This window comes from Lates calcarifer, unplaced genomic scaffold, assembly GCF_001640805.2.
Source record: "Lates calcarifer isolate ASB-BC8 unplaced genomic scaffold, TLL_Latcal_v3 scaffold_20_43, whole genome shotgun sequence".
In the NCBI taxonomy this organism is placed as follows: Eukaryota; Metazoa; Chordata; class Actinopteri; family Centropomidae; genus Lates; species Lates calcarifer.
Window position 1 is genome coordinate 171,808 of NW_026118149.1, and position 15,897 is coordinate 187,704.

General features: G+C 45.8%; 1 protein-coding gene across 1 annotated transcript; it reads left to right on the forward strand.

Moving 5' to 3' along the window:
- Positions 1-8,764: 8,764 nt before the first annotated feature.
- On the forward strand, positions 8,765-15,862 carry pomt1 (protein-O-mannosyltransferase 1). The gene is made up of 20 exons (XM_018693130.2): positions 8,765-8,927; positions 9,717-9,836; positions 10,060-10,166; positions 10,243-10,293; positions 10,386-10,532; positions 10,655-10,763; positions 10,852-10,911; positions 11,963-12,056; positions 12,140-12,295; positions 12,524-12,654; positions 12,736-12,831; positions 12,911-13,003; positions 13,397-13,493; positions 13,589-13,681; positions 13,789-13,909; positions 14,302-14,399; positions 14,536-14,649; positions 14,739-14,865; positions 14,994-15,171; positions 15,260-15,862. The coding sequence occupies exons 2-20, from the start codon at positions 9,724-9,726 to the stop codon at positions 15,432-15,434; spliced, it is 2,160 nt and encodes a 719-aa protein (XP_018548646.1). The 5' UTR covers positions 8,765-8,927; positions 9,717-9,723; the 3' UTR covers positions 15,435-15,862.
- The last annotated feature ends 35 nt before the right edge of the window (positions 15,863-15,897 follow it).

Sequence of the window (15,897 nt, forward strand, 5' to 3'; positions counted from 1 at the left end):
AGGGATGAAAGGGCGGCATTGTAAATTGGAGATAGGTGGTGTCTTAGACCTCCTCCTCAGTTGAGAGATGGTTTCTCTACTTTAACATAGATGGCTTCTTTTACTCCTCTTTCAAACCATCTGTCCTCTCTGTCCAAGATGTGGACCTTGTTTCATAATAATAATAATAAATTTTATTTATAGTGCACTTTATATTTTAAGAAAATCTCAAAGTGCTACAAAAGTAGTCAAAATGAATTAAAAACAGTTAAAAGGAAGAAAACATCAAAATTTACACAAGAAACAAAATTACAGGTTAAAATATTTTTTAAAATGGTACGTTTTTAAACCCTTTTTAAAACAGTGTAATGACTGTGGAGCCCTCAGATGTTCAGGGAGGGTGTTCCACAGTCGCGGAGCAGAAGAAGAGAAAGCTCAGTCTCCGAGAGTGCGGGACTTGGTCCTTGAAGGAAGAAGTCTGTAGCTGTTGGTGGAGCGGAGTGAGCGTGCTGATGTCTGGGGGGTGAGAAGTTCTTTGAGGTACTGAGGAGCGTTTCCATGGATGCACTGGAATGTGAGGAGGGAGATTTTATATTCGGTCCGGGCGGAGATGGGAAGCCAGTGCAGAGAGTGAAGGATGGGTGTGATGTGTTCATATTTACGTACTCTCAGAAGGATCCTAGCGGCACTGTTTTGAATGTGTTGTAACTTCTGGATGCTCTTCCTGGGGATCCCACTGAGAAGTGCGTTACAGTAATCAAGTCTGGAGGAGACAAAGGCGTGGACGAGCTTCTCAGCTTAGGGTGAGTGTGGGACGGAGTCTGGCTATGTTCCTGAGGTGATGAAATGATACTTTGCAGAGGTGATTGATGTGGGCCTCAAAGGTCAAGTGGGGGTCAAACCTGATGCCAAGTTTGGTGACTGTTGATGATAGTGGGATGTCCTTACCAGAAAAGGTAATACAGGTTATGGTGGAGTTCTGTGTCTGATGAGGGGAACCAATGAGGATGGCTTCAGTCTTAGAACTGTTTAGCTGGAGGAAGTTATGCTTCATCCACGCCCTTATCTCCTCCAGACATGCGGTGAGTATGGAGTGAGGTGATGCTGCTGATGATGGTGAGAGAGTGTCCGTCCTCATGTATAACTGTGTGTCATCAGCGTAGCAATGGAAAGCTATCCCAAAGCGACTGATGACTTTGCCAAGGGGAAGCATGTACAGCGTGAACAGGATGGGACCAAGCACTGACCCTTGTGGGACCCCACAGGTGACAGCATGTGAGCAAGATCTGGATCTCCCCATGGCAACATATTCAGATCTGTCAGTGAGGTAGGACTTAAACCAGCTCAGTACTGTATCGTTTAGTCCAACAGTGTCATGAAGACGTTGGAGGAGTATGTGATGATCAACCGTGTCAAATGCTGCAGATAGGTCGAGGAGGATGAGGAGGGATGGTGAACCGGAGTCAGCTGTCATCAGCAGATAATTTGTAACCCTCACTAAAGGCTGTTTCCGTGCTGTGGGCAGAACGGAAGCCAGACTGAAACTTTTAACAAAGATATTGTTGAGATGGAGGTGATCCTGAAGATGGCCGGCAACAGCTTTCTCAAGAACTTTGGAGAGAAATGGCAAATTGGATATGGGCCTGTAGTTAGCAAGAATCTGAGGGTCAAGGGTGGGTTTTATGAGAAGTGGTTTGATTATGGCTGTTTTTAAGGCTGATGGGATGTGACCAGTCTGAAGAGATTGGTTTATGACCATGGTAATCAGGGGACTAAGAGCAGAGCTGTGTGCTTTCACCAGGGCGGTAGGGAAAGGGTCGAGGGCACAAGTGGAGGGTTTCATCCCCTTGATGATATCTTGCACCTCAGGCTGAGTGATGTCAGGGAAACAGCAGAGGGACGTTGCAATATCAATCTGGGGGTTAGGGGTTGAAACAGAGGAAGAGGAAGGAACAGAGAGGGAGGAGCGAATTGTTTCAATTTTGGTTGTGAAAAAGTCCATGAAATTATTGCAGCGATCTTCTGTAATTTCTGTGAGTGGAGGGATTTGAGGTCGAAGGAGATGACTTATAGTGGAGAACAACTGCTTGGAGTTTCCAGGGCTGCCTTGAATTATGTTGGAAAAGAACTGTGACCAAGCGTCTTTGAGGGATTTTGAATAAGACTTTTGGTGGTCTTGATAGGCCAGCTTGTGGACAGTAAGTCCAGAGGCCTTGTATCGTCGTTCAGGGGCACGTCCAGCTGCCTTCATTTTCCGGAGTTCACTTGTATACCAAGGAGCAGAGCAGGAAAATGTTACTGTCCTGACTTTGATGGGTGCATGGAGATCCAGGATGTTGCTCAAGGTTGTGTTGTAATAGTCCACAGAATCAGAGACTGATGATGTGTGCACATGGTGGAGGTGTTGAAGGTCGGAATGGTGTGAGTGGGGACGTCAACATGTTGCCTGAGATTTAAGCAGTCCAGTAACTGCAGGAATTCGGAAGCCAGATGACAAGAGGGGGAGTTTACATGGATATTAAAGTCTCCAAGGATAATGATGTTTGAGGAAGTAGAACAGAAGGTTGAAAGAAGATTGTACATCTCTTGGATGAAGCGTGGGTTTGGTTTGGGCGGCCGGTAGATTAAAAGAACTGTCATGGGGTGAGGATACCTGCTGTTGAATGCTAAGCATTCAAAAGACGACAGCTCCGGGAGGGGCAGGGGGGACAGGGCCAGATGACTGCGATACATGACAGCCAGGCCACCACCATGACCAGAGCTGCGGGCTTGTTGGAGGTAACAGTAGCCAGGAGGACAGGTTCCATTTAAAACAGAGAAAACATCTGGTTGTTGCCAGGTTTCTGTGAGACACATTATGTCCAGGCATTTGTCCCATATATAATCATGTATGAGACATGATTTGTTTGTGAGAGACTGGACATTGAAAAGTTCGATTTTAATGTTGGATGGAGTAATGTGACGCTGTACTTGTTTAAGTAGGCTAAAATCCACCTTGCGTTTATGGTCTGGCTCCATGAGTAGCGCTGTTGCAGCCACTCCCGTGCCACTGCTGCAAGTCCACAGAGTGTCAGCGCTCCGATGACGTGGGAGAGATGCGACGGGGCGAACAGCAGACCAGACGGAGGGTATGGCGTCGCCACACCGGGAGAAAACAAACTTTCGTTGGGAGCTTCTGTGGATATACCGGGGCCGGCGTAAGAGCCCAAGTTCCTTTATGACCGATAGACAAGCGGGAGTGTTGTAGTTGTTTAACTTCATCAGTTGAGCTGCAGAGAAGTTCGTTACGCCAGGCATGTCGGCTCCGCGTCTGTTGTCACCCACCGGCCACAGAGTAGCACACAGAGGAGGAGAAGCACTCAGGGACAGATTACAGATGGTACATCAGAGACATGGCTGGAGATGTAGAGACCAGAGGGTGTGTGTCGGGCATCAGGGTAGCCGAGAGCAGGATATCCAGGTTTGCCGCCTTGCTAACCGCCAACCCTCCTAAGTGACGCTTGCTTCCAACTGCTGGGAAAAAAAAGTCAGTGCACTAACCTAGCAAATTTGCTATAACATGCTCACAGAGGATAGTGGCAAGAGAAGTTTGGTGTTTCGGTTACTCGAGAATTGAGGATTTGATGATTTGAGGGGGAGAAGCGGCGAACAAACAACGCCAGCGTCCTCTCCCACCATTCCCCAATCATGCAAAAGCTATTTGGTAACAGTAAGTTACCTCAAAGGAGTGGGTTTTCTGCTTTAGATGTACATAGACAGCAGAGTCCAGACCTGAGGAGTTCGCTCTCCTGTGTTGGGCCATGCATTTATGTAGTGATTGTTTTGTTTCGCCAATGTAGAGGTCTTCGCATTCCTCGTTACATTGGACTGCATACACCAGACTGCTCTTGTGGGTGTGTGGTGTTCTGTCCTTTGGATGTACCAGTCTCTGTCTGAGTGTGTTGCCGGGTTTGAAATACACAGGGATACTGTGTTTGTTGAAGATCCTCCTGAGTTTTTCAGATACTGCAGACACATATGGAATAACTATGTTGTTTCTCTTGTTTTGTTTTTCTTTCACTACCACGTCATTGGTTCTCTATCTGGAACCAGCTGCAGTTTTCAAAAATGTCCAACTGGGGTAACCACAAGTTTTGAGGGCTTCTCTCAGGTGCTTGTGTTCTTCCCCTTGGGCCTGTGAGCTTGTGGGTATGTTATCACCTCTGTGTTGGAGAGTTCTGATAACCCCAATCTTGTGTTCCAGAGGGTGGTGTGAGTCGAAAAGAAGATATTGGTCTGTGTGTGTGGGTTTTCTGTATACCCCAATGTGGAGGCTTCTGTCCTTTTCAATATGGACGTCGCAATCTAAGAAAGGCAAACTATTATCCTTGACATCTTCTCTGGTGAACAGATGTTCCTGTCCACTAAGTTAATGTGTTCGGAAAAAGCTTGCAACTCTTTGGTTTAGATTTTAACCCAAGTGTCATCCACATACCTGAACCAATGGCTTGGTGTTGTTCCCTCAAAGGAGTTTAAAGCCTTGCCCTCTACCTCCTCCATATATAGGTTTGCCACAATGGGGGATACTGGTGAACCCATGGCACAGCCGTGTTTTTGTCTGTAAAATTTGCCATTGAACTGGAAATACGTGGTGTTCAGGCACATTTCCAGAAGTTGGCAAATGTGTTTTGGTTCGAGGTTTGTTCAGGTTTGGAGGGAGTTGTCCTGTGTAAGTCTTTCTCTTAGTGTGGACAGCGCCTCACTGGTTGGGATGTACGTGAACAGGGAAGTCACGTCATAGGATACCATGGCTTCATCTGTATCCATTTTTAGGTCCCTGACTTTGTTCACAAAGTCTATGGAATTATGGATGTGGTGTGGGGTGTTGCCCACCAAAGATGCCAAGATCTTGGCGATGTTGTAAGTGACCGAGTTTATGCTGCTGACAATGGGCCTGAGCAGGGCCCCTTCCTTATGGATCTTGGGGAGTCCATATAAGCAGGGAAACGAGTCTTGCGGGTAAAGTCGGTAGTATTGTGCTTTGTCAATAATGCCTTCTTTTTGTAATTGTTATAGATATTCTATAACCTTCTTTTTGTACCCGCTGGTGGGGTCTCGTTTTAGAGTTTCGTATATGTTGGAGTCATCGAGTAGTGCAGTGATCTTGGCATGGTAATTAGTTGTATTGAGTACAACTGTGCATCTACCCTTGTCTGCTGGAAGGATTGTAATGTTTTGGTCTTTGCTCAAAGCCGTTAATGCTTTCCTCTCCTCAATGGAGAGGTTGGAGGGTGGGACCTTCGCTTCGGACAACGTTGCTGACACTTTTAACCTTAGCTGTTCACCTTCAGTTCCAGTTAGGTTGTTTTTCTTTATAGCAGATTCTGTAGCTGTTATCAAATCCACTATGGGTAACTCTTTTGGTGTCACGGCAAAGTTCAAGCCCTTGGCTAGGACCTCTTTCTCTGGGTGGGTAAGTTTGCCTCCAGGAGAGTGTTTCTGTGTTTTGGTCCTTAATTCGAGATTGTAAGTTTTGAAATTTCTTGGTTTGTCTTTCTTTGCTTTTATTTGTTGAGATAATTGGGCTTTCTGGGTGAAAACCACAACTCTTTCTCCAAGATGGAACCAGGTAAATGGGATGTCAGTCTCTGTAATGACTGGTCAGCTTTCTCTTTCAACCCTTCAATTGTGAAATTGATTTGTCTTATTTGTTCATTCAGGAGTTGGTTTTGTGCCTTTTCTATGATCTTTTCCACTCTATGTCCTCTCATAGTGAAATTTAGGCGTAGGCTAGTTGGTGTAAGCCTTTGTTGTCTGCATCTCAGACTAAAGCGTAGGTGGTTTCTGTAATCTGCAATTCTCCGAGCCAACCTTTCATGTTCCCGCACCATTTTAAGGGTAGCCAACCCAAATTATTCTGCAATAAGCCTGTGAATATTCTCATTCATCTAGGTCATAGTTATCTCAAGGAAAGTTTTAATCGAAAGCAACTGGACATAGTTGTAGTCTAGAAGACGTTGAACTGATGAAGCCTCTTAGATGAGAGGTGAAACATCTTCTAGACTACAACTAGAAGACCGCGGGACCCCAGCAACCGCGGGGTCAACGCAGGTCGTAGGGCATACGCTGGCGTAACAGTTCCCACTTCCGAGATGTACTGAAGCGTCCCCACTGCATAATATTCCCAGCGCTGCGTTTCACTATGGAGACGCTGTTCTTCGGGTGGTAAGCCTCTCCCCTCTTTCTCCAAACACAAGCAGTGTCTCTGTGGCCAAAGAGCTCTAGTTTTGTCTCATCTGAGGACAAAGGACATGCTTTCAGTATGCATAATCTTTCTCCAGGTTGTCCTTGACACACTTCAGTCTGGCTTGAAGGTGTCTCTTCTGCTGAAGTGGAGTTCTCCTTGGTCTGCAAGCTCACAGTCTGTTCCTGTGCAGAGCTCTAATAATTGTCTTCTTTGAGGCTACAATTCCTGACTTAGCTAAGTCATTCACTAGTGTCTTGGCAGTGTTTATGGGGTCTATAGACAGGTCTCTCACTGGTTTTCTTTCCAGGGTCATTGAAATCTTTCACTTCCTACCTCTGCCAGGCTTGTTCTGCATAATGTGGCTCTCCTTGAATTTCTCGGTGACACTTCTCATTTGAGTTCTTGACGCTTGGAAATGCTGTGATAACTTTGTATATCCTTCTCCTGCTTCCTGAGCATTGACAATTCTTTTTTTCAAGTCTTCAGTGATTTCTTTAGTTTTTGGCATGATGCTTTCTCAAGTGACAGCTCAAATCTTTACTGAAGTTTTTATACTGCGTGTAAATTGGGAGATAAAAATAAGCTTTAAGTTGAGTTTACAAGTTTTGAGCAAAATCATTTTTGTTTTTTTTTAATAGTTCTGTTTTTGCGTGCATATATAACTAATTTATGCTTAAACAAGGCTTATAATAAAGTGCAATTTCATAAAACACATGATTATACATGGTTAAAAAAGCCAGAATTAGCCAGAAGGCTAGTTTTCATCTGTAGTCCCCTGTCCATGATGTAAAAAGGCAATAAAATACAACTACAATAAAAATACATATACAAACACTTGCTATACAATAAAAATAAAATAAATAAAATAAAAATACAACATCACAACATGACATTTGATCACAACATCACAACAGGCTTATCTTTTAGTGTTGGCAACTGTATGTGTTGATAAGCCACATTTTCAATTTTTTTGTGAAGGCCTTGTATGTTGTAAGCAGTTTAATCTCCTCAGGTACTGAGTCCCACGCACTCACGCTCCTTACTGACCAGGCCGACTTACTGAAAGTGCTCCTGCGCAGAGGAATGTAACAGTCACCTCTGACAGAGCCTCGAGTGACACGTTCAAGGCTGTTTCTTTGGCTAATGAACTCTGCCAGAGGATCAGGAGCCAATTTATGCAGTACTTTATAAATCAATTTTAAGTCTGCAAATGTGTGAATTTAGTTTTCAAAAAGGAAAACAGTGTAAGAAACCTCAATTTGTGGCAACAAAAGATTTAAAATAAAAGCTATTATTTTTCAGAGCTCATCATCTGTGACAGCTTTAAGTGTTGCCTGTTTTGACTGTTCTCACTGTGGCATCAGATCAGATCAGCATGTTAAAACAACCAATAGTTTTAAGGCTGATCAACTCCTCCTCCCCTCCCCCCTCAAACGCACACACACGCACACACACACACACACACACACACACACACACACACACACACACACACACAGATACCCCCTTCCAAAAACCCATCAGAGAGTAATACAATGGCTCCATCTGCTGGATAAAGTAGTGAATTACTGCAAAAGAACACCTGCCATCTCAGGTTTGTCAAGTCCAACTTTGACAGGCCAGAACGGGCACATGCTTCAACCAAAACTCACAATTTTCGCAGCAAGTCTTCCTCAAGGCCTTAAGGAGGTCCTGACAACATTTGAAGTGAATCCGGGTTACCCTGCTTGTAACTGCACATCACACTATGAAATATGTCATTTCCTGCTATAAATAGGTGGTGCTACAACAATTGTATGACTATTGACATATGGATGTGTGCAGATAGGGACCATTAACAATACTGTACAGTTTAATGCAGTTTGGACAAAGTATGGCTGAAATACAGCAAGTTTAATGCAACTTTCTGTTCTGTGACGAGTCGTCCAACTTTGAGGGGCCACCACGGCCGCACCCTTCAATGAAAACTCAAAAACTTGGCAATTTAACATCTTCTATATCTTAATAATGTATTTCCAAATTTTGAAGTGAATCGGATAATGAGTCTAGGAGGGTTGTAAAAATTCCCAACCCCTGGAAATGGCCAAAATGACACAATCTTGTCATCCTCTGGTCAAAATAAAAATACTTTCTGTTGGGTTTAGAATATGGCTCCAAGAGACTTTTTGGTCTTTTTGGTGTGCACATTTTCCGATTTTTAGGCGCAACGGGCTTGAGGGGCTGTTCCGTTTAAAAATGTAGGTGGCGCTATCGAAGCCATTTTGCCACACCCATGCTCAAGACCCCTAAGTTATGTAATTTTTCGCCGTGCCTGACGTGTCTGCAAATTTTCATGAGTTTTCACGCATGTTTAGGCCCTCAAAAAGGCTATTTTGTCGGCGGGAAAAAAAGAGAGAAAAAAAAAGAAAAATAATAAACCGAACGAAAACAATAGGGTCCTTGCAACTCGTTGCTCGGGCCCTAATAAAAGAATAAAAACCGTGATGTACGGTGGCCGGGAGCCCGCCAGCTGCTGTTTCCATGGTGACCGGGGGCGGATCCAGGCGGAGCAGCGGAGCTCCGATCGGCTCCGTCTCCAGACAGAACTAATCAAACACTGGACACACCGAGCTGCTGCAGCCGAACCGGATAGACCGTGACGAGCCGCCGGTTAACGGAGGAGCCGGAGCCGCAGCGCACCGACGGGATGGTCGGTTTAACGTTAACGGAGTGACATTACCAGGTGACCTTCATCTTTACGTTTAGCTTCAGCGTTGAAGTTAACGCGACTGGGGAAGCTAACAGTTAGCCTGATGCTAACGGCTGCTAGCATCTCCAAACAACTTAATTTACAACACGTCGAAACGGGAGACATTTAACCTTGAGTTACTGACGTCAGGTTTTATTCATGTTTGAGAGTAAAGGTGTGTTTCTGTGTCTGTAGGCGATTCAGGTCATTTTAAACTTTAGCAGGATCAAGATCATCCACTGCTTCAGGAACCGTCTTTAAACTTTATTTTACATCTTTTCTCCAAAAGATGATTCATAAAAATGAAAGTCATTATTAATCATTGTTGATGGAGTTTATTCATCTGTTCAGTGATTTGCTGTAGATCGTAATAATCGATCATTCTGTAATGAAACATTGAAACTGTTTCTAACTTTAATCATCTCTCTGAACTTTCCAGAGAAATTCTTTTCTCCACAAACGTAGATTTTTTCATGAAGAGGAGAGAGGTTAGGAGTCAGAGCCAGTTTATCTCTTCGTGTAATTTACCACTTGTGTCTGTTTAAAGTCTGAGGTTTCAATAAAAAGCTTCAGTTACTGAGCAGACAACACAATAAATAACAATAAACATGGTGTTCATGAAGAGAAACAGGAAGAAAAAGCTGTGTGAAGTCAAACACAACATTTAACATTTAACATGAATTCACTTTCTCATTCTTGTTTTTTCATCATCTACATTTAACAACTGAAACCTTCATGTTTGTTTGTTTGTGTGAAATTCTTCTTCTCTGGTGTTTTCTGCAGGTTAGAGATGCTGCAGCGCCCCCTGGTGGTGACGGCTCAGGTGGACCTGGTCCTGGTCCTGGTCTCGGTGCTGGCCCTCTGGACCAGACTGAGCCACCTCAGCTATCCCAACGCTGTGGTGTGAGTGTGTTTGTTTTACTCACCTGGGCATCTGAGAGCTACTCACACACTGTATTCCTGACTGTGTGTGTGTGTGTGTTTGTGTGTTTGTGTGTGTGTGTGTGTGTGTGTGTGTGTGTGTGTGTGTGTGTGTGTGTGTGTGTGTGTGTGTGTGTATGTATGTATGTATGTATGTATGTATGTATGTATGTATGTGTCTGTCTGTCTGTGTGTGTGTGTTCAGGTTCGATGAGGTGTATTATGGTCAGTTTGTGTCTCTCTACATGAAGAGAGTTTTCTTCATTGACGACAGTGGACCGCCGCTCGGTCACATGATCCTGGCCCTTGGAGGTCAGTTACCGCACCTGATGTCACATGTTCAATATGTTGTTACTGTGTGTAACTCATCAGGATGTGTGTGTTGCAGCCTACCTGGGAGGATTTGATGGAAACTTTGTGTGGAACAGAATTGGAGCAGGTAGACATGTCAGTTAAATCAGCAGTGAGGGTGTGTTTGATTTGCGGTACAGAGTGTCCCAGCAGTGAAGGTGTGTTTGTTTTGCGGTACAGAGTATCCCAGCAGTGTGAGTGTGTGGAGTCTGCGGCTGCTGCCCGCTCTCTGTGGAGCTCTCTGTGTTCCTCTGGTTTACCTGTTGACTCTGGAGCTGAGGTTCTCTCACCTGTCGGCTCTGGGAGCTGCTCTGCTGCTGCTGCTGGGTGAGTATCTTCATCATCATCATCATCATCATCATCATAACAACACAATGAGCGTGGGGCATTCAGGGACTAAAACGAGTGTGGGGCTTTGTCACACTATCTTGGTTGTGTTTGTTTTTCAGAGAACTCTCTGATCGTCCAATCACGTTTCATGTTGCTGGAGTCTGTTCTCATCTTCTTCGTGTTGTTGGCCTTCTTCTCCTACCTGCGTTTCCACAACACTCCCGACAGGTGAGAATGACCTCTGACCTCATGACGTGATGTAGATAGATCACCTGACAGGTCTGTGCTCCACCTGTGACTCCTCTCTCCTCCTCAGCTCCTGGTTCAGGTACAGCTGGCTGCTCCTCTGTGGAGCCTCCTGTGCTGCAGCTGTCGGGTGAGTCACTGTGTTTACCTGTGTGTTTACCAGAGGTCTGAACTATGAAGGGAGTTTAACCTCTTCTGGTTTAACTCAGGTTCTCAGGTAAAGTCGGGGTTGACAAACCCTGACTGCCTCGATCTGTGTTAAACGCTACGACGGTTAGACAGAGTTAGTGCGTGTTGATTAAAGGGGCGTGCACCGTATCTCTCAGATGAAGAGCGCACGTTAATTCTGTGGGTTTAGAGGAATTTAAAGAGACTCTAACGACACAATGTCAAACCAACAAAGACAGAGAGACTGGTCACATGTTCTCTGGATTCTTCATCTGTAATATGAGATGGAAGGACACAGAACATATGTGATCATTTCTCAGATACTTGGATTACAGTCAACACGTGGGTCACATGTCTGAGAATGAGCTGTTCCTGTTAATGATGTTCTGCCTGGAACACTCAGGCTGTATATGTATGAATGTAATGCTGTTATGTTCAGTATGAACTTCATGTTAACAGTATTTCAGCCTCAGTGGAAACTGAACCTGGATCAAATAGAAACCTTCTATAAAGTGGTTCACATTCATATTTCCATCATTAATGCTGCTTGGTCTGTAGTCTACAATTACAACAGCCTGTCACATTATATTGTCTTTCAGGACAATAACCCCCCCCCCCTCCCATTTAAAGGATTATTCACAACGATAATATTCAACACTAATGATGTTAAACTCTGCTGCTTGACTGTGAGAAAAAAAATTAAAAAACTGAGAGTGAAAATGGAAAATGTGGAGCATAAAACCCCATTTATTGGTCCACATATCTCTACCATCTACTACATACTGTTTTTATTTTGGTGGGGGGACTGACAGTCTTTAGACACTGACCCCCGTCCTGTAGAGTCCGCCTCTCTCTGCTGATTGGTTGTTCCACCTGTGGGGCGGAGCTTAGGTAGAGGTAACACCGAGTTACACCTCAGGTTACTCTGATCAGACTGTAGCCTCACTTCATAGAACAAGCCTCTGGTCTCTGTCTGTACCTGTGTGTTTACCTGTGTGTGTGTGTGATGTCAGGGTGAAGTACATGGGTGTATTCTCCTACCTGCTGCTGCTGGGCGTGGCCTCTCTGCACACCTGGAACCTGATTGGAGACCAAACTGTCAATCATGTGAGTCCAGGTTCACACTGAGCGTGCTCAGAACCTCGCTTTAAAACAACATATTGACTGATTGTGTGTGTGTGTGTGTACAGGTCAGTGTGTGTGTGCAGTGTGTGTGTAGGTTTGTGTGTCTGCTGGTGGTTCCTGTCCTGCTCTATGTGTTCTGGTTCTACATTCACCTGAGTCTCCTGAACCGCAGCGGACCACATGACCAGCTGATGAGCTCCGCCTTCCAGGCCAGTCTGCAGGTACATACACACACCCACACACACACACACCTGAGGTTCTGGTGGTTCTTGAGGTCATTTAAGGATCTACAGGAGATTCTGGAGCGACTGGTTCCTCAGACTGAATCTGTTCTGGAGGCTGAAGGTGGAACCTCAGTGTCACCTGACAAATAACACGACATCAGCATGTTACATTAGGGACCTGGGTTGATTGATTGATTGATTGATTGATTGGCAGTCTGTCTTCAGGGCGGTCTCTCCAGGATCACCCAGGGTCAGCCTCTGGAAGTCGCCTATGGCAGTCAGGTGACATTAAGAAGCTCTGCCTCCCAGCCAATCCCCTGCTGGCTCCACTCACACAAAGCCAACTACCCAATCAGGTGCTGCCAGCTCACACTGACCAACAGCCAATCACAGAGCTCTCAGGTAGCATGACTGTTTTTACCTGTGTGTTTGTTCAGGTATGAGAATGGGCGTGGCAGCTCTCATCAGCAGCAGGTCACCTGCTACCCCTTCAAAGACGTCAACAACTGGTGGATTGTCAAAGACCCGGGCAGGTGAGTCACCTGTCTGTCCCAGGGCATGGTGGGAGACGCAGTCCCTGACTCACCTCTCTCACCCGTCTGTGTGTGTCAGTCAGGAGCTGGTGGTCGGCAGTCCTCCCCGACCTGTCCGTCATGGTGATGTCATCCAGCTGGTTCATGGGATGACCTCACGCTTCCTCAACAGGTAAAGAGGTGAACAGGTAAAGAGGTGAACAGGTCACCAGGTCACCCTGGGGCCACTGTGTTTGACAGACTGCTGTGGTGTGTTCAAGGACGATACAATATCTGAGATACTGTGCGGAGGTTTGAGGTTCTCACTGTTCCTGAGTGTCGGCCTCTAATGTGACAAGTGTTTGAGTTGTCAAGGTTGACTTGACTCAGATAAGGTCAGGTCGAGTCCGATTGAGTCAGCAAGTCAGTTGTTTCCATGGTTTCTTGTAGCTTTGTTTGATCAGAGAATCAGAACCTGAGACCAGCTCTTCCCTCTGACCCTGTTAAATGGTGGATCATGTTGAAGCAGACTGAAGCAGAGGAGTCAACGTTAACGGACGCTGACGATCAGTTCTGTGTGTTTCAGCCATGACGTCGCAGCTCCCATGAGTCCACATGCTCAGGAAGTCTCAGGTTACATCAACTTCAATGTTTCCATGGCAGCGCAGAACCTGTGGAGAGTGGTGAGGGGAGGGGGAGGTCAGCTGTTTCCACAGGAATGTATTTGTGAGGTGACCTGAGTGTGACCTCTGACCTCTGAGTGTGTGTGTGTGTTCAGGACATCTCCAACAGGGAGGCGGAGTCAGAAGTGTGGAAGACGATCCTGTCTGAGGTTCGATTGGTCCACGTCAACACTTCAGCTGTCCTCAAGGTGCTGACAGGAAGTGACCTCATACTACAGACCTGAGCTGAACGACCATATAAGGACATATTAATCTGTGTGTGTGTGTGTGTGTGTGTGTGTGTGTGTGTGTGTAGCTGAGCGGTGTGTCTCTTCCAGACTGGGGTTTCCGTCAGCTGGAGGTCGTAGCAGAGAAACTGTTTAAAGGTCACAGCAGCAGTTTGGGCTGGACGGTGGAGGAACACCGATATGGAATCAGTACGACCTCTGATCCTGACCCCTGACCTCTGACCTCTTAACAATGAACACAGACTTTTTGCTTTGGTGTAATGTAGTGACACACCTGAACCATCAGACCCACCTGCAGACGTCACAGAGACATCTGTGTCTGAGCTGAGCAGCAGAGAAAAGAACTGACAACCGAATCACGAAGATGTGTTTCACCCTGTAGAGCTTATTTCAGGGGGGCCTACTTTAACCAGAGGATGCTAATGTTAGCCAGCCCACCTAACTAACATTAACCCCCATTTGGTGTCAAACTCATTTGTTTATCAGCTGCAGTCGGTTCCTCTTCCTCGTCACAGTGAAGCAGTAGAATGACACAGCACAGCTTCTTATGTTGCTTTGTGTGTGTGTGTGTGTGTGCTCAGGTCAGGAGCAGAAGGAGAGGGAGGCGGAGCTTCATTCTCCGACTCACATTGACGTTGACAGAAAAATTTCCTTCTGGGCAAAATTTCTAGAACTTCAGGTACGTCAGTGAACGCATCATCACTTTATTATCCAATGAGATCTCTGTTACAGAAACTGTATCATCATCATCATTATCAGGGCGACAGTGTGAAACAGCAGTAGAGTGATGATGTCATGTTGTGATGTCACCACAGTGGAAGATGCTGACGGTGAAACAGGAAGACTCTGAACACAAATACAGCTCCTCCCCCTTAGAGTGGATCACCATGGAAACCAACATTGCATACTGGCTGCACTCGTCCACCAATGTAACGCGCACACACACACACACACACAGATCACAGCTACACTCATTAATCAATAATACAATCAATAATCAATAATATCCTGGTTTCAGGCTCAGATCCATCTGATTGGTAACCCGGTGTCATGGGGCGTGGCCAACCTCAGCCTGCTGGCCTATCAGCTGCTGGCAGCCGTCTACCTGCTGAGGAGGAGGCGGGGTTTCAAAGACCTACCTGATGGTACGTTCACATACTGTTCACCTGAACCAGGCCCAGGACCTGAACCTGGACCTGAACCAGGACCTAAGCTGAGAGTAACACAGTGGTTTCTAACGTGTGTGTGTGTGTTTGTGTGCGTGTGCGTGCAGGTGTGTGGTGTCAGTTTGTGCGTCTGGGTTGTGTGTGTGTTGGAGGTTGGGTGGTGAACTTCGTTCCCTTCCTGTTGATGGAGAAAACTCTCTTCCTGTATCACTACCTGCCTGCCCTCTGCTACCTGTACCTGCTGAGCCCCGCCCTGCTGGAGCACGCTCACACTCACCTGCTCAGGTACACACACACACACACACACACACACAACATCAGTAGTAAGACACTTAATGTTAATGTTAATGTTGTTTGAACTTTGTCTGTGCAGCAATGTGACACACCGGCGGGCACTGTGTGTGTGCGTGGCAGCCATGTTGTCGTCCGTCTTTCTGTCATATCGAACCTTCTGCCCTCTGACCTACGGCAGCCCCGAGCTCTCAGCCAATCAGCTGCAAGGACTGAGGTGGAGGGACACCTGGGACATCCTGTACCGCCGCCGCTGAACTGAAGCTGTTCACGAACTGAGGAGAAGCACCTGAATGCACCACCAGGTGTGGTCATTCTGAAGGCGGAGCTTCAGTCCTCTGACCTCATGGCGATGTAACAGTGATGATTGACAGGTGACAAAAACATGTTTGTGTCCACACCTTCACAGGTGTTTGTTAAAACGTTATGAGCAGCCAGACCAACAGGCGACGATATGACGCCATGTTGACCAATCAGAAGCCGGCCCTGATTGTACTGAAACAGAAAAATAATGCTATAAAGACTTTGGTGTTTGTGTGGACGAGGCCTGAAAAGAAAAACTGATTTAATGTGAAGTTTCAGAGAAACCGTACAAAATAAAAGCTCCTCAACAGTGAAACCTGGTGCTTTTATTCTGAAACATGAAACATGTTATCACCGTGAATAAAACCAGGAATTAGACTGAGCCGCTGTCTGAATATTTCTGTTTCTGTCTCATTA

Coding starts and splice junctions, on each gene's coding strand:
- pomt1 (XM_018693130.2), top strand. CDS start 9,724: ATGCTGCAGCGCCCCCTGGTGGTGACGGCTCAGGTGGACCTGGTCCTG. Junction 10,533..10,654: donor TGCTCTGCTGCTGCTGCTGG/GTGAGTATCTTC, acceptor TTTGTTTTTCAG/AGAACTCTCTGATCGTCCAA. Junction 13,910..14,301: donor GGAACACCGATATGGAATCA/GTACGACCTCTG, acceptor GTGTGTGCTCAG/GTCAGGAGCAGAAGGAGAGG.